This window comes from Panicum virgatum, chromosome 6N (assembly GCF_016808335.1).
Source record: "Panicum virgatum strain AP13 chromosome 6N, P.virgatum_v5, whole genome shotgun sequence".
In the NCBI taxonomy this organism is placed as follows: Eukaryota; Viridiplantae; Streptophyta; class Magnoliopsida; order Poales; family Poaceae; genus Panicum; species Panicum virgatum.
Genome location: NC_053150.1, coordinates 53008984 through 53035311, shown reverse-complemented (window position 1 = coordinate 53035311; position 26328 = coordinate 53008984). Strand labels below are relative to the sequence as shown.

General features: G+C 49.7%; 1 protein-coding gene across 2 annotated transcripts; it reads right to left on the bottom strand.

Annotated features, from left to right (window-relative positions):
• Positions 1 to 729: 729 nt before the first annotated feature.
• Positions 730 to 7337, bottom strand: LOC120678667 (ABC transporter B family member 1-like). 2 transcript variants are annotated; one of them, XM_039959943.1, is made up of 4 exons: positions 6703 to 7337; positions 5642 to 6592; positions 4898 to 5127; positions 730 to 3237 (listed from the first exon to the last, which is right to left on the bottom strand). In XM_039959943.1, the coding sequence occupies exons 1-4, from the start codon at positions 7184 to 7186 to the stop codon at positions 868 to 870; spliced, it is 4035 nt and encodes a 1344-aa protein (XP_039815877.1). In that variant the 5' UTR covers positions 7187 to 7337; the 3' UTR covers positions 730 to 867. The 2 variants fall into 2 exon arrangements, with proteins under 2 accessions (XP_039815877.1, XP_039815878.1); XM_039959944.1 differs by having other exon boundaries at positions 5642 to 6603; positions 6703 to 6842.
• Positions 7338 to 26328: the final 18991 nt, after the last annotated feature.

Sequence of the window (26328 nt, the reverse complement as noted above, 5' to 3'; positions counted from 1 at the left end):
TTGTTCACATTGTCAGGCGAGCTCCATCGTTTCCGGCGATCTGTCCATGCATGACTCCCAGGTCATACGCCTGCAGCCTATTGGGTCGGTACTGAAACGCGTGCTCAGCACTCACTAGATCCCGTCTCCCTGAAAAAGGGTACAGTGCTACTTGGAGGAGTATACAAAAGTTGAGCTGCTGCCAAAGAGTGCTCAACGAAAATTCAGATTCCTTTTCGTTTTGGAGCATCAAGTCCTACTTACAGAAGATCTCTAAATTCGCCATCTCTGGCATGGCATATACGTAGTAAGTACTGTATATATATATATATAGTAGCCTAAGGGGTTGTTTGGTTCCAGGGACTTTTTTTTAAGTCCCTGAAACTTTTTAGTATTTAGAAAGATTAAATAAATGTTAATTATAAAACTAACTGTAGAACCCTGGGGCTAAACTGCGAGACGAATCTAATGAGGTATCTTAATCTATGATTAGCGAATGGTTACTGTAGCACCACTGTAGCAAATTATGAATTAATTAGACTCATTAGATTCGTCTCGCGAAAAAACACTCAGCTGTCAAAAAACATTTATAAACAGATTTTATTTAATACTATAAAATAGTAAGATTTTTTTTGATGTGATAGGGACTTTTTAAAAAAGTCCTGGAGCCAAACAAGGCCTAAAAGTCCTCCTGCTGCTCTTCTTTTCTCTTCTGTTGCGTATCTCAGTCCCAGCAAGCAGTGCCAACCATTAAAAAAAGAAAAGAAAAGAAAACTGATACGTATAAATATATATAATGTCATCCTAAACAAAACCTCAAGAGGATCATCAAATTGTACAGTTGAAGTGTCTCCTAGGCAGGCAGGCTGGCTCAATCGATCAAACTAGCTAGATCCCGTTGGACGGCGACGCCGATGCCAACGAGGACGACGAGGGTCCAGGTCCAGCACCAGCACCAGCACCGGTGAGCCGCTGCAGCTGCAGCATCCGCGCGTAGCAGCCGTCCGGGTGGTGCTTGAGCAGGTGCGAGTGCGACCCCTGCTCCACCACCTTGCCGTCGTCGATGACGGCGATGGTGAGGGCGTTGCGCACGGTGGCGAGGCGGTGCGCCACCACGATGGTGGTGCGGCCGGCCCCCGCGCGCTCCAGCGCCTCCTGCACGCACCGCTCCGACTCGGCGTCCAGCGCGCTGGTGGCCTCGTCCAGCAGCAGGATGGGCGCCTGCTTCACCAGCGCGCGCGCCACGGCGATCCGCTGCCGCTGCCCGCCCGACAGCTGCACCCCGCGCTCCCCGACCTGCGTCCGGTACCCCTCCGGCAGCGCCGAGATGAACTTGTGGGCGTTGGCCTGCGCCGCCGCCTCCAGCACCTCCGCCTCCGTCGCGCCCTCGCGCCCGTAGGCGATGTTGTCGTGGATGCTCGCCGCGAACAGGAAGGGCTCCTGCGGCACCACCGCCATGGCGCGCCGCAGCGCCCGCAGGTTGTACTTGCGCACGTCCTTGCCGTCCAGGAGCACGCGCCCGGAGCTGGGCTCGTACAAGCGCTGCACCAGCGCCAGCACCGAGCTCTTGCCGCACCCGCTCGGCCCCACCAGCGCCAGCGTCTTGCCGGCGCGCGCACGGAGGCTCAGGTCCCGGAACACCTGCACCTCCGGCCGCGACGGGTAGGCGAAGTCCACGTGCTTGAGCTCCACCTCGCCGCGCGGCCGCTCAGGCACGGGCGCCGCGTCCACGTCGTCCGGCTCCACCTCCGTCTTGCGGTCGATGGTCTCGAACACGGAGCGCATGGCGCGGCCGCCCTTGACGAAGTCGGGGGCCAGCGTCAGCGTCTCGGCGGCGCCATTGGCGGACACCATGAGCACCATGAAGACGCGGATGGTGCGCGAGAAGTCGGAGACGCCGTGCTTCACCAGCCACGCCGCGTACCAGAGCCCCAGCGCGTACGACGCGTACAGCAGGAACTGCGCCACGCCGTAGCCGCTGCCGGCGATCTGCCCCTTCCACAGGCACCGCCGCAGCGGGCCGCGCAGGTTGGCCTCGAAGAGAACCGTGATCTTGCGCTCCGCGTTGAAGGCCGCCACGGTGCGCAGGTTGGCGACGGCCTCGCCGGCGATCTGCGTGGCCCTGGCGTGCGCGGCCTCCAGGTCCCCCGAGAAGCCCTTCATGAACATCTTCTGCAGCACGGTGGCGCCGACCACGAGCGGGAACACAGCCAGGAGCACCAGGGCGAGGCGCCACTGGAGGACGAAGCCCGCGGTGCAGGCGACGAGCATCAGCGCCGAGTTCTGGACGATGACGGAGATGCGGTCCCCGATTGCGGAGCGCACGTTCTGGGCGTCGAGCGCGAGCCGGGCGGCGACGCGCGCGCTGGCGTTCTCGTCGGCGTCGAACCAGGCGATCTCGTTGCGGAGCACGGCGGCGAACATCTTCTCGCGCACGCGCTTGGTGAGGTTCTCGCCGACGGCGTCCCAGAACACATGCTGAACCGTGTTGAACACCAGCGCGGCCGACGACATGCCGATGAGGAGGTAGCAGTACTTGGCGATCTGGCGCTCCATGTAGCGCGGGTCCGGCGCGTAGTAGACGCTGAGCACGGCGCTGAGGACGTAGGCGAAGATGGCGCTGAAGGAGCCGCAGACCATGGAGCCCAGGGAGCCGAGCAGCGCGTAGCCCCACTCCGGCGAGTTCATCCTGGCGAGGCGGAGGAAGGAGCTGGCGCCGGCGCGGAAGGCCACCACCGGCGGCTGATGCTGGTGGTGGTGATCGTGGATGGAGAAGTCGGCAGTGGAGAAGTCGGAGAGGCGGCGCGAGTAGGGGGAGCGGCCGTAGGAGGAGTTGCGCGTTATGATGGGTGAGCTGACGGAGTTGCGGGCGCTGGAGGGCCTGGCGCTGCTCCGGCGGGCGTTGACGAGGGCGGCCTCGTGCGCCTGCTCCTGCATGCGGATGAGCTTGGCGTAGGTGCCGCCGTGCTCCCCCTTGGCCATGAGCTCGTCGTGGGTGCCCATCTCGGAGACGGCGCCGCCCTGCAGCACGGCCACCAGGTCGGCCTTGCGGATGGTGGAGAGGCGGTGGGCGATCACCAGGGTGGTGCGCCCGATCATGAAGCGGTCCAGCGCCTCCTGCACCAGCTTCTCCGACTCCGAGTCCAGCGCGCTGGTGGCCTCGTCCAGCAGCAGGATGGCCGGGTTCTTGAGCATGGCGCGGGCGATGGCGATGCGCTGCTTCTGACCGCCGGAGAGCTGGAGACCGCGATCGCCGACCTGCCATCATGCATCGGGTTTTTTTTTTCTTAAAACTGCAGGTTGACTTGGACTGTCCTAGCTAGTGTCATCTCATCTACATCTACTGATGATACTACTTACTTTACTTACAATAATGTAATCATATATAGCAGCAAACAGAAGTGAAGTGTTTGTTTATACTAAGTAGAAAGAAGTAGTGTTGGAGTGATGACCGGACGGACTGGAGTGTTGTTTGACCATGCAATGCATGCGTGATGGGCATACAGACTAAACAAGCCTTGCCCTTGCTTAGTGTGGAATCAAAGCATGAAAGCAACGGCATCTCATGTGGAGTCAGGTCAGCAGCAGCAGGGTACTCCTGCTAATGGGGCGGGGCTTGATGGGTTTTTTGGGTGGGTTTTAATACGGGTACTATTGGATGGGTGGAAACGGGTGACACTATGAAATGGGTTGGGGCGGGTTGGGTTGACGACATAGACGGGTTGGGAGGGTTGGGGTGCTATGGTAGTAGATCGGCACGTAAGTCGCATATCATCTTCCATCGTGACTTCGGGTTGGGGCGGGTTGGGACATTGGGCCGACGGGGTGGGTCGGGGCGGGTGGTAGTTAGGGCTCTTGAAATATGGATAGGGGCGGATTTGGGGTGGGTTCAACCCCATTAGCAGGCCTAAGCAGGGTGGGTCACACACACTACTACTACTATATTACTAGCTTTGATTTGATTATAATCCCACCCTTCCCCAGATGAGATATCGATGTGATTAACTAGCAAGGAGACTGCCTGCCTGCCTTTGACAGTAAAATACTACACTACAGTAGTACTAAGCAGCATGTCCGGCAGCATGGGCCTGGGCATGACACACTCATGAGTCATGACAAGGAGAGGAGGAAGATGCCTCTTGCCTTTTTGCCTACTAATTACTCCAGGAGGAGTAGGAGCAGGACAGACAGACAGACAAGCAGGGTGGTTGATTCTTCATTCTTGGGATCAAATATAAAAAAAAAATCATTCAACTTGACATTCCTGACAAAATGCCAACTTGGAATCTGTTTTACTACTACTACTTTGGATTCCTCCTATCCCAGGAGCTCTACTTTTTTCTCTTCTACTACCCCAGAGGCCAGAGTACTCTACTAGCTGGCTGTTAAAGACTGCAGAGAAAGAAACCCACCAATTTATCTGCCTCTGCAATCAGCAGCTAGTGGGGAAAGGGACCTATGAAAAAATTGGGTTGTGATCTATAGCAAAGAATCTTGGCATGTTACTTGCCGGTAACCCGCAACAGCAACAGCAAATCTAATAGCAACAGCCTCCTAACAACTGCCCCTGCCCTCCCCTCCCTAGTGTCGTGAGTGCTGCGCTGTGATGGACCCGACCCGACCCCATGCTGCTCATGTGCTGCTGCTGCGGCGGCCTAACCAAACGAGCACAAACAGTGATCCAATCCCAGCATCGGGGGCACGAGCGCGACGCATGAATGAACAACAAACGATGATATGCATGACGACATGGAGAAAAGCCGCAGCTAGATGAAAGCAGCCATGTCCACTGGTTCACACACACTCTCTCTCTCCCCCTTCCTCTGTCTCTCTGTAATGGAGTGGATTACTGAAGATCCATTGGAGAAGAAACAAACAAACAAACAAACAAACAAAGAAACAACAGTTAGTTGTTCACCTGCGTGTCGTAGCCGTCCGGGAGCTTGATGATGAATGAGTGGGCGTTGGCCACCCGGGCCGCCTCCTCCATCTCCGCCTGCGTCGCGCTCACGCTGTCCCGCCCCAGCAGCAGGTTCTCCTTGATGCTCGTCGCGAACAGCGTCGGCTCCTGCGCCACCAGGCCCATCTGCTGCCGGAGCCACCGGAGCTTGAGGCTCTTGAGATCATGCCCGTCCAGCAAGATCTGCCCTGCAAAACCAAGTTGCTAGCGTTTTTTCAGTTTCTTTTCTTTCTCCTCTTCCATTTTCTTTTGAATGAAAAAAAAAACTCCTCTTGCATTTCAGATTTCAGATTTCAGACACGACTACTTCTACTCCTACTCTTCAGTAGTCAGTCAGGAATCAAGAATGAGAATGCCATGTGCGATGCGAGGCCACAGTAGCATCTTGCCAGGCACCTAGCTATGCTATAGCTGTGCTATGACTATGACTGAACAAGAGCACCCAGGAAAGAAACAGGATGCTTGCTTGTTGACTTCACTTTCTTATTTGTTGAGGCCATGAGGCCGGCAAGCTCTGCTTCAAGCATTCACTACTTCACTTTCTTGTTTGTTGCGTTGCATTGCAGTTGCAAACTTGCCTCCCAATAGTGGAAGCTTCTTTTCCTCTTCCATTCGCACCCAGCAATGGCTGATGACTGATGGCGGGCGATTGGCAACTTGAAATATAATGAATAAATCCATGAATCAATTTTAATGAGATACCTGCGCTGGGGTCGTAGAACCTCTCGATGAGCGACACCACCGTGCTCTTCCCGGAGCCGGAGCTCCCCACCAGCGCGATGGTCTTCCCGGCCGGCACGCTCAGCGAGAAGCCGCGCAGGATGGGCACGTCCGGCCGCGACGGGTACGCGAAGTCCACGCCCCGCATCTCCACCCGCCCCGTCACCGACTCCAGCTCCACGCCGCCGCCCTCGCCGTCGACCGCCGGCTTGTGGTCGATGATGCGGATGATCTTGGCGGCCGCCACGCGCGCCTTGGCGAAGGCGGCCATGCTCGGCGCCGACTGCCCGAGGGCCAGGCCCCCGATCATGACGGAGAACATGGTGGCGATGGCGAGGCCCCCGTTGGTGCGGTGGGCGCGCACCAGGTGGCCGCCGTACCAGAGCAGCAGCCCGTAGCAGCAGAACACGGTGAAGTAGGTGCCGCCGAGGCCGATCCCCTTGGCGAAGCCGCTGCGGTAGCCGATCCTCTGCGCCGCGGCGAGCGCCGCCGAGTAGGCCCGCATGGCGCGCTCCTCGCCGACGAAGGCCTGCACGATCCGTATCTGCGCCAGCGCCTGCTCGGCGATGCTGCTGGCGTTGGAGAGCGCGTCCTGGCTCCGGGCGGAGAGCTTGGCGAGCGCGGCGGCGCTGAGGCCCCCGATGACGGCGATGAGCGGCACGACGGCGAGCGTGACGAGCGCGAGCTGCCAGGCGGCGGTGAACCCGACGACGAAGCCGGCGACGAAGGTGGCCATGTAGTGGATGAGGTTGCCGAGCTTCTCGCTGATGGCGTCCTGCACGATGACGGCGTCGGCGTTGATGGCGTAGATGACGTCGGAGGCGCGGACGTCGGTGTCGAAGAAGGAGACGTCCTGGCGGAGGGCGGCGTCGAGGTAGCGGATCCGCATCCGGGTGGACTGGCGCTCGCCGGTCCACATCCAGCAAGAGATCTCTGCAATGGCGCTTTGGTTTGGTGATTGATCTGACTGACATTCTGGCTGGCTGGCCGCCGGGCCCCTAAGATGATAAGATCTCTGCAATTGGATTGAAGTGAATTGGTACCTGCCCATGAGGATGCCCAGATTGCTGCCCCGACGACGAGGAAGTAGAAGGCGTACTTGACGACGAGGCGGACCATGGTGTCCGGGTCGTCGGCGTGGGAGCCGAAGGAGTCGACGAGGTCGGCGAAGAAGCGGAGGAAGACGGGGAGCGAGCAGCCGTGGACGAGCGCGCCGAGGGTGCCGACGAGCATGAGCACGCAGTCGAGGCTGTCGGCGAAGCGGAAGAGGTCGCGCAGGGCGGCCGGCGGGGAGGGCTTGCTGTTACTGGACGGCCTGGCATTGGAAGGCTGCTGCTCGGTCTCCAGAGGAGGCGGAGGAGGTGGTGGAGCAGTGGTAGCAGCAGCAACTCCGGGCGGCTGGTGGGATGGGGAGGGCAGGTGGAAGGCCTCGAGCTCCGGGCGCGCCCACTCGTCGGCGGCGTCGGCATGGAGGACGACGACGCGCGCCCTGATCTCCTCCGGGTCGGCAGCGGCGGCGCTGGACATGGGGGATCCACCTCGGCACTCGGCAGCTGACGCCAATGGAGAGGGGGCCGGCGGGGATTGGAGAGGAGGGAGAGCAAAGCCAATCAAGCCTGCCTGCCTCTGCCTCCCCTCTCTGCCCTTTGTCCTCTTCTTATACCAATGGCCGGCCTGTGCCCTGCCCTGCTTGGGATTGGCTTGGGGAGACCTCAGCTCAGCTCAGCTCAGCTCAGCTCACCTCATCAGCCTAGGAGGGGGTGTTTAGTTGAAAAAGTTTGAATTTGGCTAGGGCCGTGTTTGGTTACATTTCACGTTTTTACTGTAGCACTTTTGACCAAAAATTTAGAGTAGCAAACGAAGTCTAATTACAAAACCACCTCCACAACCCCCGTGTAAATCACGAGACAAATCTAATGAGGCCTTTGACCGCGCGATTAGAGGATGGTTACTGTAGCATCACTGTAGCAAATCATCAATTACTTACCGCCATTAGATTTGTCTCGAAAAGTTACACCCATCCCTGAAAAGATTTTGCAAATAGACTTCATTTAGTACTCCATGCACACGAGATTCTCTTCTCGAAAAACGTGCGCAAAAAATTTGGTGAGTAACCAAACACGGCCCACGCACGATTCCAAGTAAAAAAATTTGTATGTATAGAGTGCATAAATAAAGTCTATTTACAAATTTTTTTTAGGAATAGGTGTAACTTTTCGCGACGGATCTAATGACGGTAATTAATCGATGATTGGCTACAGTGATGCTATAGTAACTATCCTCTAATCACGTGATCAAAAACCTCATTAGATTCTTCAGGGTTCCTAGCGCAGGGATTCTGGAGTTGTTTTTGTGAACTGGCTTTATTTGACTCCTAATCGTGGTCAAAGTGTGTTCTAGAATTCCTAGAACACAACCAAACAGGGTCTATAGCACATTTCATTGTTATTTAATAATTAATATCTAATTATAAATTAATTAGCATCATTAGATTCATCTCACAAGAATTAGTTAGACTATATAATTAGTTATTTTTTAACTGCATTTAATGTTCTATATATGTGTCCAAAAATTCGATGTGATAGATATTACGCAAATTTTTTTGGAACTAAACTCAGCCCTAGCATTACCTGCTGCGTATGCTTGCTTCCGAATGGGCATTGTAGTCAGGGCGTGTTTAGTTCATCGTGAGTGTAAATGCAAATTTTTTTTGAAGGAATTTTGCCAATTTGAAGTACTAAAAGAAGTTTATTTACAAAATTTTTTGCACAGATGAGTTGTAAATCGTGAGACGAATCTAATGATGCTAATTAATACATGATTAAGCAATAATTTGCGGGTGATTACTGTAGCATTACTGTTGAAAATCACAGATTAAGTAGGTTCGTTAGATTCATTTCGTGATTTACAACTCATCCATGCAAAAAGTTTTGTAAATAGACTTCATTTAGTACTTCAAATTAGTAAGATTCCTTCGTAAAATTTTGTATTTTTGTGTTTACGAGGTGGGAACTAAATAGGGACTCAGATAACTCTGGCTTGTCTGCTATTTTCAGGTTACAGAATATTATTGAATTAATCGAAATCAGTCGGATTTTTTTTTTTCAGCCGAATAGAATCAGTAGACTATCCGTACCCGTGCTACATGTGGGCAGTAGGTACTTGTAGTTCCACTCAGGCATTAGTTCCCACACCATAAATCTGTAAAAAAATGTCACATCGAACATAGAGTACTAAATGAAGTTTATTTGAAAAACTTTTTGCATGAATGGACTGTAAATCGCGAGACGAATCTAATAAGCCTACTTAATTCATGATTTGCAACAGTGATGCTAAAATAACCATCCGCTAATTATTGATTAATCATAAATTAATTAGCATCATTAGATTCGTCTCCCGATTTACAATCCATCTGTGCAAAAAGTTTTATAAATAGACTTCATTTATTAGTAAGATTCCATCGCAAAATTTTTTGGGTTCGAACTAAACACGGCCTCACTCCTGCATTCCATAATGGCATGTTGCTTTTTTTTGTGATTCAGGCATGTTGCTTGTTTGAGGGGGGCGGATCCAGCACTTGATCTAGCGAGCTCCCTCCTAGATCCAACAAATAATGAGGCCCCCATTGAGCTCCGCCTCTATTTTGAGAAGAAAGAAGGAGGAAGAAAAAGAGACGAGAAGAAAAAAATCAACTTTCTTTTTAATTATTTTTAGATCTGCGACTACTTGTTTGTTGACGTACCCTTCCTTGGTCCGTCTTGGCAGCTTGGTTCCGCCATTCCTTTGTGCATGTATTCACTCACTCTAATAAACAGAGTTCATCACTTTTCTTTTCCCCTTCAACTAAATTGTAGACTTGAACGACTGCTGATCGACATGGTCTCTTCCTTTCCCTTGTGTCAATGATTTCCTTCCGGCCTTATTAGGAAAACATCAGTAATAGTCCAAGTACTATTCACACTCTAAAAGTAAAGATTAGTACAGGGCAGAAATGAAGAAGAGGAAAGGAAGGTGCATCGAGGTTCTCCCACAGACAGACAGACAGAGACTTGGAGGATCCTTCTCCTCCAAGCTAGAGGAATGAAGCCATGCATGGATGATGAATGTAATCGCCATTGCCGTGCATGCATCGGGACGGAGGAGTATGAACAAAGCCAAGCCCTCATTTAGTTGTAAAAATCAAAATTCCAAAAAAAAAATCGGCACGTGCATGGAGACATAAATCTAGACGAAATAAAAAACGCATTGCGACTGCTGCCTGTAAATCGCGAGACGAATCTAATGAACCTAATTAGATCGTAATCAGACGCTAAATAGCTACAATAATGCTATAAAAAGATGTCCTCTAATGACGGATTAATTATGCTCATTACATTCGTCTCGCAATTTACAGACGAGTTCTGTAATTTATTTTGTGATTAATTTATGTTTAATACTTCAAACATAAAAAGATGTCTTTTCAAAAAATTTACGAAATTCTATAATTTATTTTGTAATTAATTTATATTTAGTACTTTAAACATAAAAAATGTCTTTTTAAAGATTTTACAACTAAACGGGTCACAAGCAAGGCAAGCATGTCAGGCTGCAGACTCTACTGTAGAGAGTGCAGACCTGAAGATTAAAAAAGTCGAGTCGTCGATCGCTGTCCCCTGCCTTCACATCGATCACATGCAGTGGCAGTGCAGTGCATTACAGTTCCTCTTGGTCAATGCAGTGCGGCGGTGTTTCCCGCCCGGTAAACGAAAAAAACCGTAAATGCATTAAAGTGAAAATGAATCTTACTAATTTGAAATATTAAATGAAGTCTATTTACAAAATTTTTTGCATGTATGGGCTGTAAATCACGAGATGAATCTAATGAACCTACTTAATTCATGATTTGCAATATTAATGCTACAGTAATTATCCGCTAATTATTGCTTAATCATGAATTAATTAGCATCATTAGATTCGTATCGCGATTTACAACCCATCTGTGCAAATTTTTTTATAAATAGATTTCATTTAGTACTTCAAATTGATAAGATTCCTTCGAAATTTTTTTCCCTTTTATATGTAAAGAGAACTAAACGGGGACTTACTCATCGATCACTGTGCTGCGCACATCGGTCCAACCGAGACTTGGACGCCAAGACATGCCTGCCTGCCTGGGACCAATACTCTCGTGCAGTCTTGCTGCCAGTATGCGCCGTGTTTGGTGGTGAAAAAAATTTCATCAAAACTTTTCAGCCATTTGATTACTAATTAAAGGTATTAAATGAAATCTAATTGCAAAATCATCTACACAACTATGGTATGCAGCACTTACTGTAGCTAATGAGGCGGATGATTAGGTGCGGTTACTGTAGCATTACTGTAGCCAATCATGGTGAAACTTGGCTCATTAGATTCGTCTCGAAAAATTAATCTTATCCGTGAAAAAGTTTCACAAATAAATTTCGTTTAATACTTCATGCATGCATTTGTGTTTTTGTGAAAAAATTTTCATAGGGCAAACCAAACACGGTCCATGGCGTGCCTCTCTACACGCGCAATGACAGATTGCGTGCTTTATTTTCAAAGAAGACAGATTACTAGTGGTGTATTTTTCACAGCTTCCCCACTTGCCCATTGACTATGGAGAGCACTGTACCCGTGCCCCTTCAATATATTTTTCTTTTCCACTCCCCTCCTGTCTCCCGTTCTCTTTGCCCGGCGGCGGCGGCTGCAGCGGCGGAGGAGGACAGGCGCCCACCGAGGACCCCAACAACAAGAGCCGACCCGAGCGCTCGACCACAGTGAGTGACGGTGGTGCGAGGCGGCGAAGGGCGTCAACGGTGCGGAGGAAGCGGTCTACATAGGATTCGATTTGACCTGAAATTCCAAAAAAAATTTGAACAGTTAAGGGCAGGTGCACTGCCTATTCATTAAGTAGGGTGGAGAACAAAGTATTTACCATGCCTGAAATTCCAAATCAAATGGTTGTGCCATAGTTTGAGGATTCGATCCCTACTTCCCATGCACTATCTCTCCCTCCCACCGTGCCGATTTGAGATCCCAGAGGTTGTCAATGGCGCCTAGAAGGGAGGGGAACGAAATTGAAACAAGCTTTTGCGTAAAGACCTTCACAAAACTTTGTCACATTAATTTTTTTTCAATCAGCCAAGAGCTCTAGCGTATCATGTAAGAAGGAGGCGGGTGGGCTTGCTCAGCCCTAGCTGGGCTAGCCAACGAGCCCTAGCTCGGTCCCCAACTTTGTCACTAATCATAGTATTTTTATTTTTTTTATCTTAACATCTTTTACCAAAAACCCCACAAATCAATAGATGTTTTACTTTTCTTATAGTTGACAACCCACCACAGTATTGCATTCAACCAAACGTCTTTTAGCTTTCTCATAACGGATAGCTTTTACAGTAGATTTTTCATAGTTCGCAACCCACAACAATTTTTGGATAGCTGACAGTAGATTTTTTATAGCTCGGAGGCCACAATAATTTTTTTGACAGGCACAATCCAACCAAACACAACCGCCTCCTGCACATAAATTAAAGCAAGCGACTCTGGTGGTGGTAGGAGCAGTGCAGTGGGCGAGTGTTGACCGGAAGAAAGAAATACTGTGTATGTATACCAAATACTTAATTAGGAATCAATCTACTATCTATCTTCTCGTCGAGCAGCAGGCAGGTCCATGAATCACGCAACCGCAGGTCCATGAAACTATTAATAAAAATCCATGAAATGATTAATAACTATTATATACAATTAATATTTATACGGTTGTATTGATTATTCTGCCGGCCTGATGATTCACAACACATCCGAATCACCAGTCCGCCGAAATAATCAATACAAGCATATAAATATTTATTGTATAATTAAATATTCAAAGCATGTTCATATGGTGTGTTAACCAGAGGTATGATACAATTTCTACGTGAGGGACCGAAACTGGCGACAAGAGAGGGGGTGAATGGGAGCCGATCAAAATTTCTCTCGAAATCGATCCGTCAGTCTATATCCCGAAAATCACCACAAGCCCTCGAACCTAGGGTGAGAGAGTAGCTATGGACGAGCTATCTCTAAGCAGAAACCCCTAGGAAGAGAAACGGAAGCAAAGCGAAAAATCTTCCCAAACAGCAGCTCTGCAGAGTCAGACCAGTCTGACCGCTAGCACAGACCGGTCAGACCAGTCGGGCTGAAATTTTGAATTTCCAGACCGGTTTCAGAGACCGGTCAGACCGGTCCCTTCCAGACAGCCCGCAACCAAAACTCCAAATGGCAAATCTCGAGCAAACGAAGTCCAAATCCAGTGAAACTTGGAGGATACCTCCGCAACTAACCTACAAACATATCCCCAAGAGATTTTTCCAAAAAGATCAAAGAATCTTGAGAATTTAAGGGAAGATCAAGAAGGATTGGGGTTTTCTCAAGAACTCAAAAACTTCAATTCGTGAGAACTCGTGATTCCGGTAGATTTGGCACTAGGCTAGATAGACTAGAATCGTCACGACGAGTCCATCAAACCACGATTCGAAGAACTTGACTCCTCCAAACACGAAACACAACAAAAGAGGAGAAATCAAGTCCAAAACGCAAAGGGAAGGGGAGGACGAAAAGCTCAGCACACACGGGTGAATCTCAAAACAATTTCATTCATAAATCACGGAGGAATTCACCTATACAAAGGCTAGAGCCGACCACACCATCATCCACCCTCTAGATTGAAGGGATTAGCTATAATCTAACTCTCTTTTGCGTTGGAGTCCTTGGCCCTAACCTGGAGCAGGGGCGGGGAAAAGGAAAAACGAAGAAAATACTAAAAGACTCAAGAGACTCAACCAGCCACGGGCTGGTGGGGATATTTATAACCAGCTGCTGCGGCCAGATCGGTCAGACCGGTCGGGTCTGCAGCATCCCGCTGTACAGCCTCGATCGACGGCGGAGTTTCTTTCTTCGACTCGAAGTCTTTGCTGCGATGCCGCCATGTCGACGAAGTTCCGGTTCGCGGTTTTGGAGGGTCCGCGAAACCCGGGTAGGTGGCTGGTTTTTCGAAAACCGCCAAAACTTCACGCGCGGGAAGATTCCCGACTCTACGCCGTGGCCCTAGACGCCGTTCCCGCCTCGGCCTTCTGACGGCCCTAGATGCCGCACGACGCCCGTCACCTCCTCGCACGCAGCGAGGCCCTAGATGCCGTCGACGCCCGTCGCCTCCGTCAGTCCCGAGACCGACGCCCGTGCCTCCACGACTTGGCGTCTTCAACTGCCGTCCGCTTGCTTGGTTTTGTGGCGCAAACCAAGAAACCCGCCTTCCCTCGCCGCTTGCGTCCTCGACCCAGGAGTGGACGCCACAGCTGTCGCCCGGCCCGAGCTCCTCCACGGCAACTCACCGTCGACACTCGACGCCCGTGTACCTGCAATCCAAAGACCAAGCGCATGATCACATCGCACGGTTGACAATTCACTCATCACAGGCAGGATAGAGTACTCTCGTTCCTCAATCTCCCCCTTGATGAGTGCATTGTCAACACACCACCTGAAACCAGAGAAGTTATAAAAAGATAAGCAAGAAAATGAAGAACTCAAGCAAGTGACACAAAGCTCAGAGAGTCAAGAATAGTCACTTACTCAAGCACAGATCGATCCCCTAAGACAAGGGCAACGGCTCGACGCAATCGATCAAAAGCCAAAACATGACTCCTCAAAGACAGAGGTAACGCTCGACGCAGTCATGCTGGAAGTGGTAGGAAAACGAAGAAAATCAGGAGCCAGAAACAAAGCAGACACTCCCAAACCAAAACTTTTCCCTCTCACAAGTGCAACTCTCCAAAATGATGCACTCTCAAAGCCCTGTGCACAACAAGTTCAAAAAACAAACAACCCTTTGTTCGATCACTTCTCTCAAAATTCTCTCCCTTGTTGGCACATGCACACATCAAGTCAAAAAAGACCTAAGGCTCCCCCTGAACAGATGCTATACAATGATTGCAATGCAAGAGGTGTAAGTGAAAGCATTCAGGGATACAATGATATGAGCAACATCAAGTCACAAGCACGTGTGCATCCATAAACAAGACCTGCATCTAACTCAACAGGGTATATCAAATCAATCTAGAGCTAGGCAAGTTTTGTTTAGGAGAAATAAAAGCATCACCCAAGATCTAGCACTAACAAGTAGAGAATGGAAAACAGTGCTAATCATACTCATACAGGTGAGCCAAACCAGCCAAAAGCATGTAGCAAACATTCATTTTTCGATCAAATTTATATCAAGCAATTCTTAATGCCAGGGGTTGAAAGCTTGTCATGCTTTACTTAGCAACAAGGCCAAGCCTATGCAAAGATAATCAGAAGCTTAAGACATTCGTTTCAGTCATGCACAGCCTTGCCCGGGTTCTCACAAGTGCAAAGTGAGCCGTCCCAAAAGCTCGATCAGTGCGACAAGCAATCCCACCTGGATCTTTTCAATCCATTTCAAGAATAGTTCAAGCAATTTTATCAAATTTAGATCATTTCAAGTATGAATTGCTGAATGAAAAGCTACACTAGCATGAATAAGATAGCAAAGCATATCAATATGCCCTAACATGCTAGTAGCCAAGACAGTGTGATCATGTTTTCATATTTTCAAATCAAAATAGCTTAACTCAGATGATGTCATATACACATTGGAGCAAGCTATACATGATCAAATTTATCAACTCACACTAGCAGGCACTAGAATATCATAGCAATGTATACAAGAATGCTAGTGCAAGTGAAGCAATGCTATATGCAAGCATGTACAATGCATATGCACAATGCAACTACCAAACCTAAAAAACAAAGAGAAGCAAAAACAAAGACCTACAAAGCTAACTAAAGAAAAGTCAACTATCAAAAGGGATAACAAACCCCAAGCTCCCCTCGCAAGCGAGCAAAGGTGTTCTGCTCAAGTGGTTTGGTAAGGATATCTGCGGTTTGCCTCTCTGAAGGGACATGGATCAGGTCTATGTGTCCTCTCTCATGATTATCTCGTAGGAAATGGAACCGGATATCTATGTGCTTGGTTCTGAAGTGTAGGACAGGGTTCTTTGCAATGCTAATAGCGGACATGTTGTTTACAAAGATGGGAACCCTATCACAACTCAATCCATAATCCTGCAAGGTTTGTTTCATCCAAAGTATCTGGGAGCAGCAGCTAGCAACGGCAACATACTCAACTTCTGTGGAAGAAAGCGCTACACTAGCCTGCTTGCGAGAGGACCAAGACACCAAAGATGTACCGAGAAATTGACAAGTGCCGGATGTCGACTTGCGATCCAACCGACACCCACCGAAATCGGCATCAGAAAAGCCTACAAAAACCAGAGAAGAATCCGCAGAGTACCAGAGACCAAACTCAGGGGTGAATTTCAGATACCTGAAGATGCGTTTCACCACCTGCCTGTGGGAGGTGCGCGGAGAAGCCTGGCACCGCGCACAGAGGCCGACGCCGAATTGAATGTCCGGTCGCGTCGCCGTCAGGTACAGGAGGGAGCCGATCATGCTCTTGTACTCCTTCTGGTCCACCGCCTCGCTGTCCAAGTCCTCATCAAGCGCCGTCGATGTGATGATCGGAGTCGGCTGAGGAGACATGTCACTCATGTCGAACTTCCGCAGCAAGTCCCTGGTGTACTTGGCTTGATGGACGAACGTGCCCTGAGGAGTTTTCTTGATCTGCAGCCCGACGAAGAACTGCAGCTCACCCATTATGCTCATCTCGAACTCCCTGGACATCTGCTCAGAAAACTTGGAGACAAGAGTGTGAGAAGAGCCACCAAAGATAATATCATCCACATATATCTGAACTAACAGAAAATCAGTGCCAGACCGCATGAGGAACAAAGTTTTATCTACACATCCCATTTTAAAGCCCTGAGCCAGCAAAAAGGTTTTCAGTCTATCATACCAAGCTCTAGGTGCCTGTTTCAAACCGTAAAGAGTTTTCTGAAATTTATAAACACGGTTTGGAAACTTGGGATGTTCGAAACCAGGGGGTTGTTTCACATAAACCTCTTCTTCGATAAAACCATTTAAGAAGGCAGATTTAACGTCCATTTGGAAAACTTCAAAACCCATGGAAGCAGCAAATGCAAGGAAGATCCGAATAGCTTCCAAACGAGCAACTGGGGCAAAAGTTTCCTCAAAATCAATTCCTTCTTTTTGGCAAAATCCCAGGGCAACAAGCCGAGCCTTGTTACGAACAACCAACCAATCCTCACCCTACTTGTTTTTGAAAACCCACTTTGTTCCGATGGGATTACAAGCAGGTGGAGGCTCGACTAAAACCCAAACTTGGTTTCTTTCAAAATTTTCAAGTTCCTCATGCATGGCATTGACCCAATTAGAATCAGAAAGAGCGTATCCAATATCTTTGGGCTCAAAAGAGGCAACAAACGCTGAATGAGCAAAGCCAGCGATACTTGTTACCTTGGACCTGGTGACTCGCTCGTTGAGATCACCTAGCATTTGTTGAGGTGGATGACGACGCTGAATGTGTCGAGGTGCTTCCCGCATCGAAGTCGCCTCCTCCTCAACCAAGTCTGGTGTCTCCTCAGGTGCAGCTGGTGAAGCCTGAGTCACCTCCTCGATCGGCCCCCGGGAAGTAGACGTAGTCGGATCGGGGCCGTCATCATCGTCCGAGCTCGTGGCGGAGGCAACTGGGTCCACAGCACGCGTGGTAGCCTCAGCCTCACCCTCCGCAGCTTCTTCCTCCTCATCTTCAAAGATGGAGGTGCCGAGCTCATCATCTCCTGCAACTTCAAAGACAGAAGAATTGCACGGTGCAGTCTCGTCGAAAGTGACTTCACAAGTCTCTCTGACAATGTTAGTATCAATAATCAGCACACGGTACGCTATAGAGTGAGAAGCATAATCGAGAAAAATGCCGTCAGACGAGCGAGACTCAAACTTATCAAGATTTCCATCTTTCAGCACAAAGCACCGGCAACCGAAAACTCTGAGATGGTCAACACGCGGTTGGCGTCCAAACTGCAACTCATAAGAAGTCCTGTGCATGAAAGCACATAAGAAAATACGGTTGGACGCGTAACAAGTGGTGTTAACCGCCTCAGCCCAGTATTTGCGAGGAGTTCTATGCTCATCAAGCATCGTCCTCGCCATCTCAACTAGCGTCCTATTCTTCCTTTCTACAACTCCATTCTGCTGTGGAGTGTAGGGAGAAGAATACTGGTGTTCAAGCCCTTGATCACTGCAAAAGACGTCAAAATGAGCATTTTTGAATTTTGTGCCATTATCACTGCGAATCGCTCGCATGGCCTGGGGTAGCTCGTTTTTTAACCTCAAGATCAAGTCTCAAACAAACTCGAAAGCCTCATCCTTGGTTCTCATAAAAAAGACCCAAGAATAGCGAGAAAAGTCGTCCACGATCACAAGAACGTACCACTTCCCACCAACAGACATCACCCTAGAAGGACCAACTGTGTCCATGTGTAGCAACTCTACAGGGTGAGCGGTCATCACCTGATTAATAGGTGGATATGAAGTAGCAATCATCTTCCCGTGGCGACACGGATGGCAAACAAGGTCCTTTTCAAACTTCAATTTGGGCAATCCTCGGATCAGGCCAAGTGAGCTAAGTCTCGACAACAAATCGAAGCTCAAATGTCCAAGTCTCCTATGCCACTTCCACAAATCAGAAGAAGGACCAGCCATCAAGCAACGAGAAGGGCCAAGAGGAGTTCTAGAGAAGTCAACCAAGAAAACCCGATCGCGAGGTGTAATACGGCAAACCAAATCTCCTCTGGAATCGAGAACACGCGAACAGCCCTCCTTGAAGCGAACCTCAAACCCCTCATCAAGAAGTTGCGAAACAGAAAGCAAATTGAACCCAAGGTTCGAAACCAAAGCAACATCTCTCAGGGTAAAGCGATCAGAAACTCGAACAGCGCCAAGTCCACGTACCTTTCCTCTTCCATTATCCCCGAACACAATGTACTCCTTTGAGCGCATCGGGGTGAGGCTGGAGAACCATTTGTCATTTCCGGTCATGTGGCGCGAACAACCGGAGTCCATGATCCACCTGTTTTCTAAGCCTCCAACCTGTACATCAGTAGCGAGACAAAGGGTGAGCAAATATCTAAACACTGGGGTTAGCAAAGTGAGAAGCAAACCAGTGTCGAGTCATTTGCTCTACAGAGGGGTTAGCAAAACCAGACAAAGCGTATCCCCCGTCCCGTCTACCGCGTGACTGACGAACACCACCGCGAGGAAAGCGTGGTGTCTCGAAACCTCCTCCAAAGCCTCGGTCCCGTGGTCCATAGCCATACTGAAAACGACCAGGAGCACGACCGGCAAAGCGACCACCCGCTGGAGCACGGTAATCACCACTGTCTCCCTGACCTCCACCTACACGGTGCGCCCTAGCATCTTGCCTACCACCACGCTGAGAAGGACCATGCACCCGAGCAGAGTACATGTCCGTGTTCTGTCTCTCCTGCTCTCGCCTCACAGCCCGCTTCCTCCTGAAGCAAAACTCCTCCAGGTGACCTTCCCTGTCACAGAACTCGCAGTGGTACCTCACCTCACGCTTGGGAGGTGGAGGCCTAGCCTGCGGACGGGGAGGAGCAGCCCCCTTCTTCTGGGCAACTTGGGCTGCGGCAGCAGGGAGCGTGTCGAGGGGATTCCTCAGCTCATTGGGCTTTGGAACCCAAACCTGCTTCTGCGGAGGTGATTTCGGTGGTTCTTTAAGCACACCATCCGTGGGGTCAACAAGCGAAGGTTGTGTGCTCGTGCTAGCAGTGTTTCCAGCAGCCTTGCCAATCTTACCATACAACCTGTCAAAGTCTGACTTCGTGTATGTGTAACCAACCCCAAACCCATCACCATGCTTGAACTGCTTAATCATCATGCCCAACTGCGGCTCACTGCTAGAAACCCAACTTAGAATCGCCCTAAGATAGGTATTCTCATTCTCCAAGTTGGCTTTCTCAACCGCAAGACTATCCAGATCAGCAATCAAACCAGGGCAAACAGAGCAGTCAATAGGTGGGCTAGACTCTATGACCTTAGTCTTCCCAAAAGACTTGATCAAAGCGTTATTCTCATCTAGCTCCGACCTAAGCGTGGGACAAAGCTTACAAGCACCAAGTAAAACTGGCCTAGACTTCATCTCCTCTAGCTCGCACATAATAGTAGCAAACTTGGACGGCAACGAAGCTAGATCGGACTTAAAGATAGGACACTCATCGCATTCAAGCACATCGCTAACAATTGGAGCGTCCTTAACCAGTTCTAGTTCATGCTTGGCCTTAGCGAGCTCATGAGACACGTCAGCAAGCGAAGTCTTAGCAACATCTAAGTTCGCAACGTTCTCATCATGCTTGGCACAGAGAGCAACAAGATCATTCATGTGAGATATGCAGCCAGCGCACTCATCCTCACTAGATTTCTCCCTAGCACAAGCCAGCTCAGCCCTAAGCTTTCTACGCTCTCTAGCTGCTTCCTTAAGCAGCCTTTTCTGGTTGTCGAGAGCGGCGTACAACTCCCTAACCTCTGTATCTAGCAGGTCGATCGTGGAGTTTACCTCTGAATCACTCTCGGATCCAGGAGAAGAGTCGGCGTGCGTCGGTGTAGCATGTCCACCTGAAGACGCACGAGCACCATCGGCTTCACCCGCCATGGTGCAGAAGCCCTTGCGCCGACCAGCCGCCAAGCAAAGGCCGATGAAGCCGGTGGCTTTCTTGTCCCGCTTCTTCTTCTTCTTGTCGTCGTCGTCGGAGGTCGGTGAAGAAGAGCGGTCGGTGTCGGAGCTCTTGTCGAGGTCGCTGAGCTGTGCCAGAAAGGCCTTCTCCCGCTTCTTGGCCTTGTACTGGAAGCGCTTCTTGAGCGACTCCTTGTCGAAGCGTCCTCCCCGGTCACGACTGCGGTGCTTGTGGTGCCGACGCTCCTTGTTGGAGCCTCCCTCGTCGCGGTCGCGGTGGCGGTAGTAGTCGAAGTGGTTGTTCGGGCCACCGCCGGACTTCTTGGGGCAATCGGCGATGAAGTGGTTCAAATCGCCGCAGTTGTAGCACCCGGGGTTCTTCTCGTGCTCTGTGTACTTAAGGACATCAGCAGATCTATCCGCATTGACTTTGTTCACAATCGACTGAAAACGACTGAACATCAAGTCAATGCTCTCACCCGGCTACTGTGTGAAGTTCTCGTATTCACACCGGTGAGTCTCGAACAGTCTGGCCTTCACCTGAGGTGTGCCCTCGTGGTAGTTCTCAAAGCACGTCTAAATCTTGTGGGCTTTCTGAAAACCCTGGACGCGTGAGAACTCCACACGAGAAACGCCAGCGGACAAGGCATTGACAGCCTTGGCGTTAGCCTCGTGCTCAGTCACTTGAAGAGGAGTGACCCGAGCGGCAAGCACCACGTAAGCCTGGTTCTTGGTAATATCACAGACCTCGGCTCCCATGCTCTGCAAGAAGGCTCTCATGCGAACCTTCCAGTAGGCATAGTCCTCGCCGGAAAACAGCGGGATCTTCCCAAGACTCGCCATGGTCGCCAAGTGGTTTTCGAACCGGTTAAGGTACTGAAAACCTCAACCAAGCTCTGATACCAATTGAGGGACCGAAACTGGCGACCAGAGGGGGGTGAATGGGAGCCGATCAAAATTTCTCTCGAAATCGATCCGTCGGCCTATATCCCGAAAATCACCACAAACCCTCGAACCCAGGGTTTTTTTTTTCCAACCGGAGACCCCAAACCAGAGCACTCCGGTTCCGGTTTACTGGACCGGTTTGACCGGTTACCGGTAGAAACCGATCAAATTCAAATTTGAATTCAAAAAACTCAGTTCAACCGGTTCGTACCGGTATACCGACCGGTTTATCGGTTGGTTTGACCAGTTTACCAGCCGGTTTGACCGGTTTGAATTCAAATACAAATTTAAAATCGCATGTGTAACCGGTTTGGACCGGTATACCGGCCGGTTTGACCGGTTTATCGGCCGGTTTGATCGGTTTACCAAGTGGGCCTTAATGGGCCGTCTCATTTTTTCCTTTTCATTTTTGTTTTAACTTTAAATGCCCTAAAAGTATGTTAAATGAACAAATTTTTGAGAAAAATTGACACCATTAGATTCGTCGCACCTTGAAGTATTTTTAGGAATTTTTTGTGAATTTTTCATTTTTTCGAATTCAAATTTGAATTTTGAATTTGGGCCGGTTTGGTACCGGCCCAAACCGGAACCGGACCGGTTCCCACCGGTTAGGTGAACCCTGTTCGAACCTATGGTGAGAGAGTAGCTATGGACGAGCTATCTCTAAGCAGAAACCCCTAGGAAGAGAAAAAGAAGCAAAGCGGAAAATCTTCCCAAACAGCAGCTCTGCTGAGTCAGACCGGTCTGACCGCTAGCATAGACCGGTCAGACCAGTCGGGCTGGAATTTTGAATTTCCAGATCGGTCAGACCGGTTTCAGAGACCGGTCAGACCGGTCCCTTCCAGACAGCCCGCAACTAAAGCTCCAAATGGCAAATCTCGAGCAAACGAAGTCCAAATCCAGTGAAACTTGGAGGATACCTCCGCAACTAACCTGCGAACATATCCCTAAGAGATCTTTCCCAAAAGATCAAAGAATCTTGAGAATTTAAGGGAAGATCAAGAAGGATTGTGGTTTTCTCAAGAACTCAAAAACTTCAATTCGTGAGAACTCGTGATTCCAGTAGGTTTGGCACTAGGCTAGATAGACTAGAATCGTCACGACGAGTCCATCAAACCACGTTTCGAAGAACTTGACTCCTCCAAACATGAAACACAACAAAAGAGGAGAAATCAAGTCCAAAACGCAAAGGGAAGGGGAGGACGAAAATCTCAGCACACACAGGTGAATCTAAAAACAATTTCATTCATAAATCACGGAGGAATTCACCTATACAAAGGCTAGAGCTGACCACACCATCATCCACCCTCTAGATTGAAGGGATTAGCTATAATCTAACCCTCTTTTGCGTTGGAGTCCTTGGCCCTAACCTGGAGCAGGGGCAGGGAAAAGGAAAAACGAAGAAAATACTAAAAGACTCAAGAGACTCAACCAGCCACGGGCTGGTGGGGGTATTTATACCCAGTTGCTGCGGCCAGACCGGTCGGGTCTGCAGCAGCCCGCTGTACAACCTCGATCGACGGCGGAGTTTCTTTCTTCGACTTGAAGTCTTTGCTGCGATGCCGCCATGTCGACGAAGTTCCGGTCCGCGGTTTTGGAGGGTCCGCGAAACCCGGGTAGGTGGCCGGTTTTGAGAAAACTGTCAAAACTTCACGCACGGGAAGATTCCCGCCTCCACGTCGTGGCCCTAGACGCCGTACCCGCCTCGGCCTTCTAACGGCCCTAGACGCCACGCAACGCCCGTCACCTCCTCGCCCGCAGCGAGGCCCTAGACGCCGTCGACACCCATCGCCTCCGTCAGTCCCGAGACCGACGCCCGTGCCTCCACGACTTGACGTATTCAACCGCCGTCCGCCTACTTGGTTTTGTAGCGTAAACCAAGAAACACGCCTTCCCTCGCCGCTTGCGTCCTCGACTCAGGAGTGGACGCCACAGCTGCCGCCCGGCCCGAGCTCCTCCACGGCAACTCACCGTCGACACTCGACGCTCGTGTACCTGCAATCCAAAGACCAAGCGCACGATCACACCGCACAGTTGACAATTCACTCATCACAGACAGGATAGAGAACTCTCGTTCCTCACTATGTCTATTTCTCTCGGCCCCTATGTTGCTTGAGGAGGGTGGCGGCTCCACCTGCCCGGCACCCCTAGCCTCAACTACCTCTCTCCTACCTTGGCCACCGTCGGAGATGCCCATTGGAAGCCTGGCAAGCAGCGACGAGGGTGGCGGCGAGGCCAACCCAGCCGTCCCTTCTCGATTTTCCTCCCTCTCCACTCTTCTTGCTCTGTCGTGCGGTCATGGCCGATGGCCGGATCAGCGTAGACGACGACTGGATCTATGGTTTGCTGCCGGTCCTTGTGGTGTGCGGCGGCTGTGGCGTGGCGGCGGCGGCGGCAGCGGCAACAGCTTGTGCGGGTGTCTTCCCTGGCTGCCACCTTGGCTAGTCCCTTGTGTAGTTCATGGCTGCTTGGCGAGGGCTCCTGCGGGCCTTCTCTACCAGTGCGCGGATCCCTGAGGTGCTTTGGCGACTTCATGGTGGCATGGCCGGCGGTGGCTTGCTCTGTTGTATGCCAGAGGCGTGGTGGCGGTGTGACTGGTGCCGTGGTTGGCAGCACCAGCCGTCACTTGCATCTCAGTTCTGCTCCAGGTGAGATCAAGGCGAAAAGCCTGGACGACAACGTTTGCGGACACAGCTCCCTCCTTGGAGGCGTCCTGCCTCGGTACCTCACCATCCAATCATGCAGTGGATGCGGGTGAAAACTCGTTCCTCCTTAGGCGGCGCTAGTCATTGTTCTTGAGTGTGGTGCTTGTCACATGACAGCAGCACTAACTGAAACTGCTTTATTGTTAGTTAACAACTAATCAACCTGTCGATCTCTGATGACTGATGAGGTCGGAGTACAAATAAAATAAAATAAAATAGCTAGGGAAGGCCTGCCTGATTGATGATCAAGACGATGGGCACTCACTTTTGCATGCATGCATTTGGTTGGCCTGCCTCTGCAGCATGTGAGCCTCACTCCGATCCCTTGCTTTATTTATTTGTTGCCCATGCATTTTTCAGTTGTTAATACTTTATTATTTGTCTTTCTCGTGCGTCCATCCTTGGATTATATATTATATATATATAGGCTCATAGATTAAAGATAAAAGTACAACTACTGCATGCATGCACTTTTCGATCATGTACTGCACGCTTGTTAATTGCTCGCTCGTTGGCTGCTTTTATTATTATTATTATTATTATTATTATTATTATTATTTTCACTAATTCATACCTTTCTGCTTGTAACTCCAGTTATATTCAGACTTACACCTACGTACCTACCTTTCTTCACGCCAAAGCGAAAGCTGATCACGTACTTTAGCTTGGTGCAAAACTTTTACATTAATTGGCCTTTTGCCAGTACCATAGTATGTACACCAACGTGCATCCTGCACATATTGAAGCAGTGGCGGAGGACGAAAAAAGATTAAGGTATGGCGAAGTCGAATCGTTGAAAAGTGAAGATTTCTAATTAAAAGTAGTACTACGGAGTATAAAGCAACGTCATCTTTCATCAATTCAACAAAGCAAATAAGAAAATAAACGAAAAGTAATTAATCGAATTGCAATGGTGCGAAATTAATTATGTACCTCTAATCTTATCCCCTTAGCCTAACACCTGCCCCATCCGATGAGTGCCAGTTTTGCTGCCACAATCGCTGGTCGTCCATGCACCGGCGTCCAACCCCCTGCCGTGCTGCTGCCTGCGTCTGTTCGGCACGGCAAACCGTCTCCAGAAGCCCGGACGCTGATACGCTGGTGACTGTCTCATCGAACACCAAGCGCAGTTGTGGTATGGTTCGTCCTTTCCTTTCGTCTCCGTCTCTCCAAATGATGGATGGATGGATCCTGTGCGTGCGTATTGGTCACGGAGAGAGGGACAGACTACAGATGCAAACAAGGCAGAGTTGGCCCGTTAAACAACAACAAAGGAGCTAGGCCCACAAGTTGGCCCAATTCGGAAAAAAACGTTCAACCTCAGTAATCTAGCCCGATGTGGCTTCTTCTTCCTCCGTGCGTTTATTTTCCTGGAGCTCAGGTCAGGATCGGATCTCTAATGGCGGCTGACAGAAAGTACAGTTCAAGATATAGGGTTCTCGCAGAAAAATCAAGGTATGGCGACCGCCATATCTCGCCATACCGGGTCCTCCGCCCCTGTATTGAAGGGTTTGTCATGCCATAAAAAGGTACTTGGACGAAAATATTGAAATGTCATATTTTTATGGAAAAAAACATTGGTCCAAGTTTCACCAAGCAGATTGCATTTTTTTTGAGATAGTAGCAGATTGCATAAATAAATTACATAAATTGGCAACGAAAGGCCGGCCCATTTGATTTGCTGCTTAGGCCCCCAGCTAGCTTAGCTAGTAAAATAAGTAGGGAGAAGAGAAGCTGGGGGCCTGCTGTGCTTATATTTTGCTATTTTGTTTCCAACAAGCCTGTTTGGTTTGGAGGGAAAAAGATTTCCAGAAAAAGTTCCCCATATGTGGCCATGTTTGGATGATTCCACGAAAATTTTTGCACAAAAAGACGAATGCATGCATGAAGTACTAAACGAAGTTTATTTGCAAAACCTTTTTAGAAATGGGTGTAACTTTTCGAGACGAATCTAATGAGCCAAGTTTCATCATGATTGGCTACCGTGACGCTACAGTAACCGCGCTCAATCATCCTCCAATCATGCGGTCAAAGACCTCATTAGGTAGAGCAACTGCTACAGTACCACAGTTGTGGAGGTAATTTTGTAATTAGACTTTATTTAATACCCCTAATTAGTAGTTAAAGCATCGTTTCTCTCTCATCAAAACTTTTCTACCCTCCAACCAAACATGGCCTGTTTAGCAAAGTCAAACATATGTTTGGCAAAACTTAACATAACCAAACATATGATTTTGTTCGTGGGTCCGGCCTATGGCCCCATCTGTTGGGCCCAATTTCTCCCATATAGCAACCAAACATATGGTTTTGTTCAGCAGAAATTCCCACCCCCCCCCCCCCCCCCCACCCCCCAC

Excerpts from the sequence above, each read along its gene's own strand:
- LOC120678667 (XM_039959943.1), bottom strand. The coding sequence starts at position 7,186 with ATGTCCAGCGCCGCCGCTGCCGACCCGGAGGAGATCAGGGCGCGCGTC. Across the intron at positions 6,593-6,702 it reads CTGGGCATCCTCATGGGCAG|AGATCTCTTGCTGGATGTGG; the intron begins GTACCAATTCAC and ends GCGCCATTGCAG. Across the intron at positions 5,128-5,641 it reads GTTCTACGACCCCAGCGCAG|GGCAGATCTTGCTGGACGGG; the intron begins GTATCTCATTAA and ends TTGGTTTTGCAG.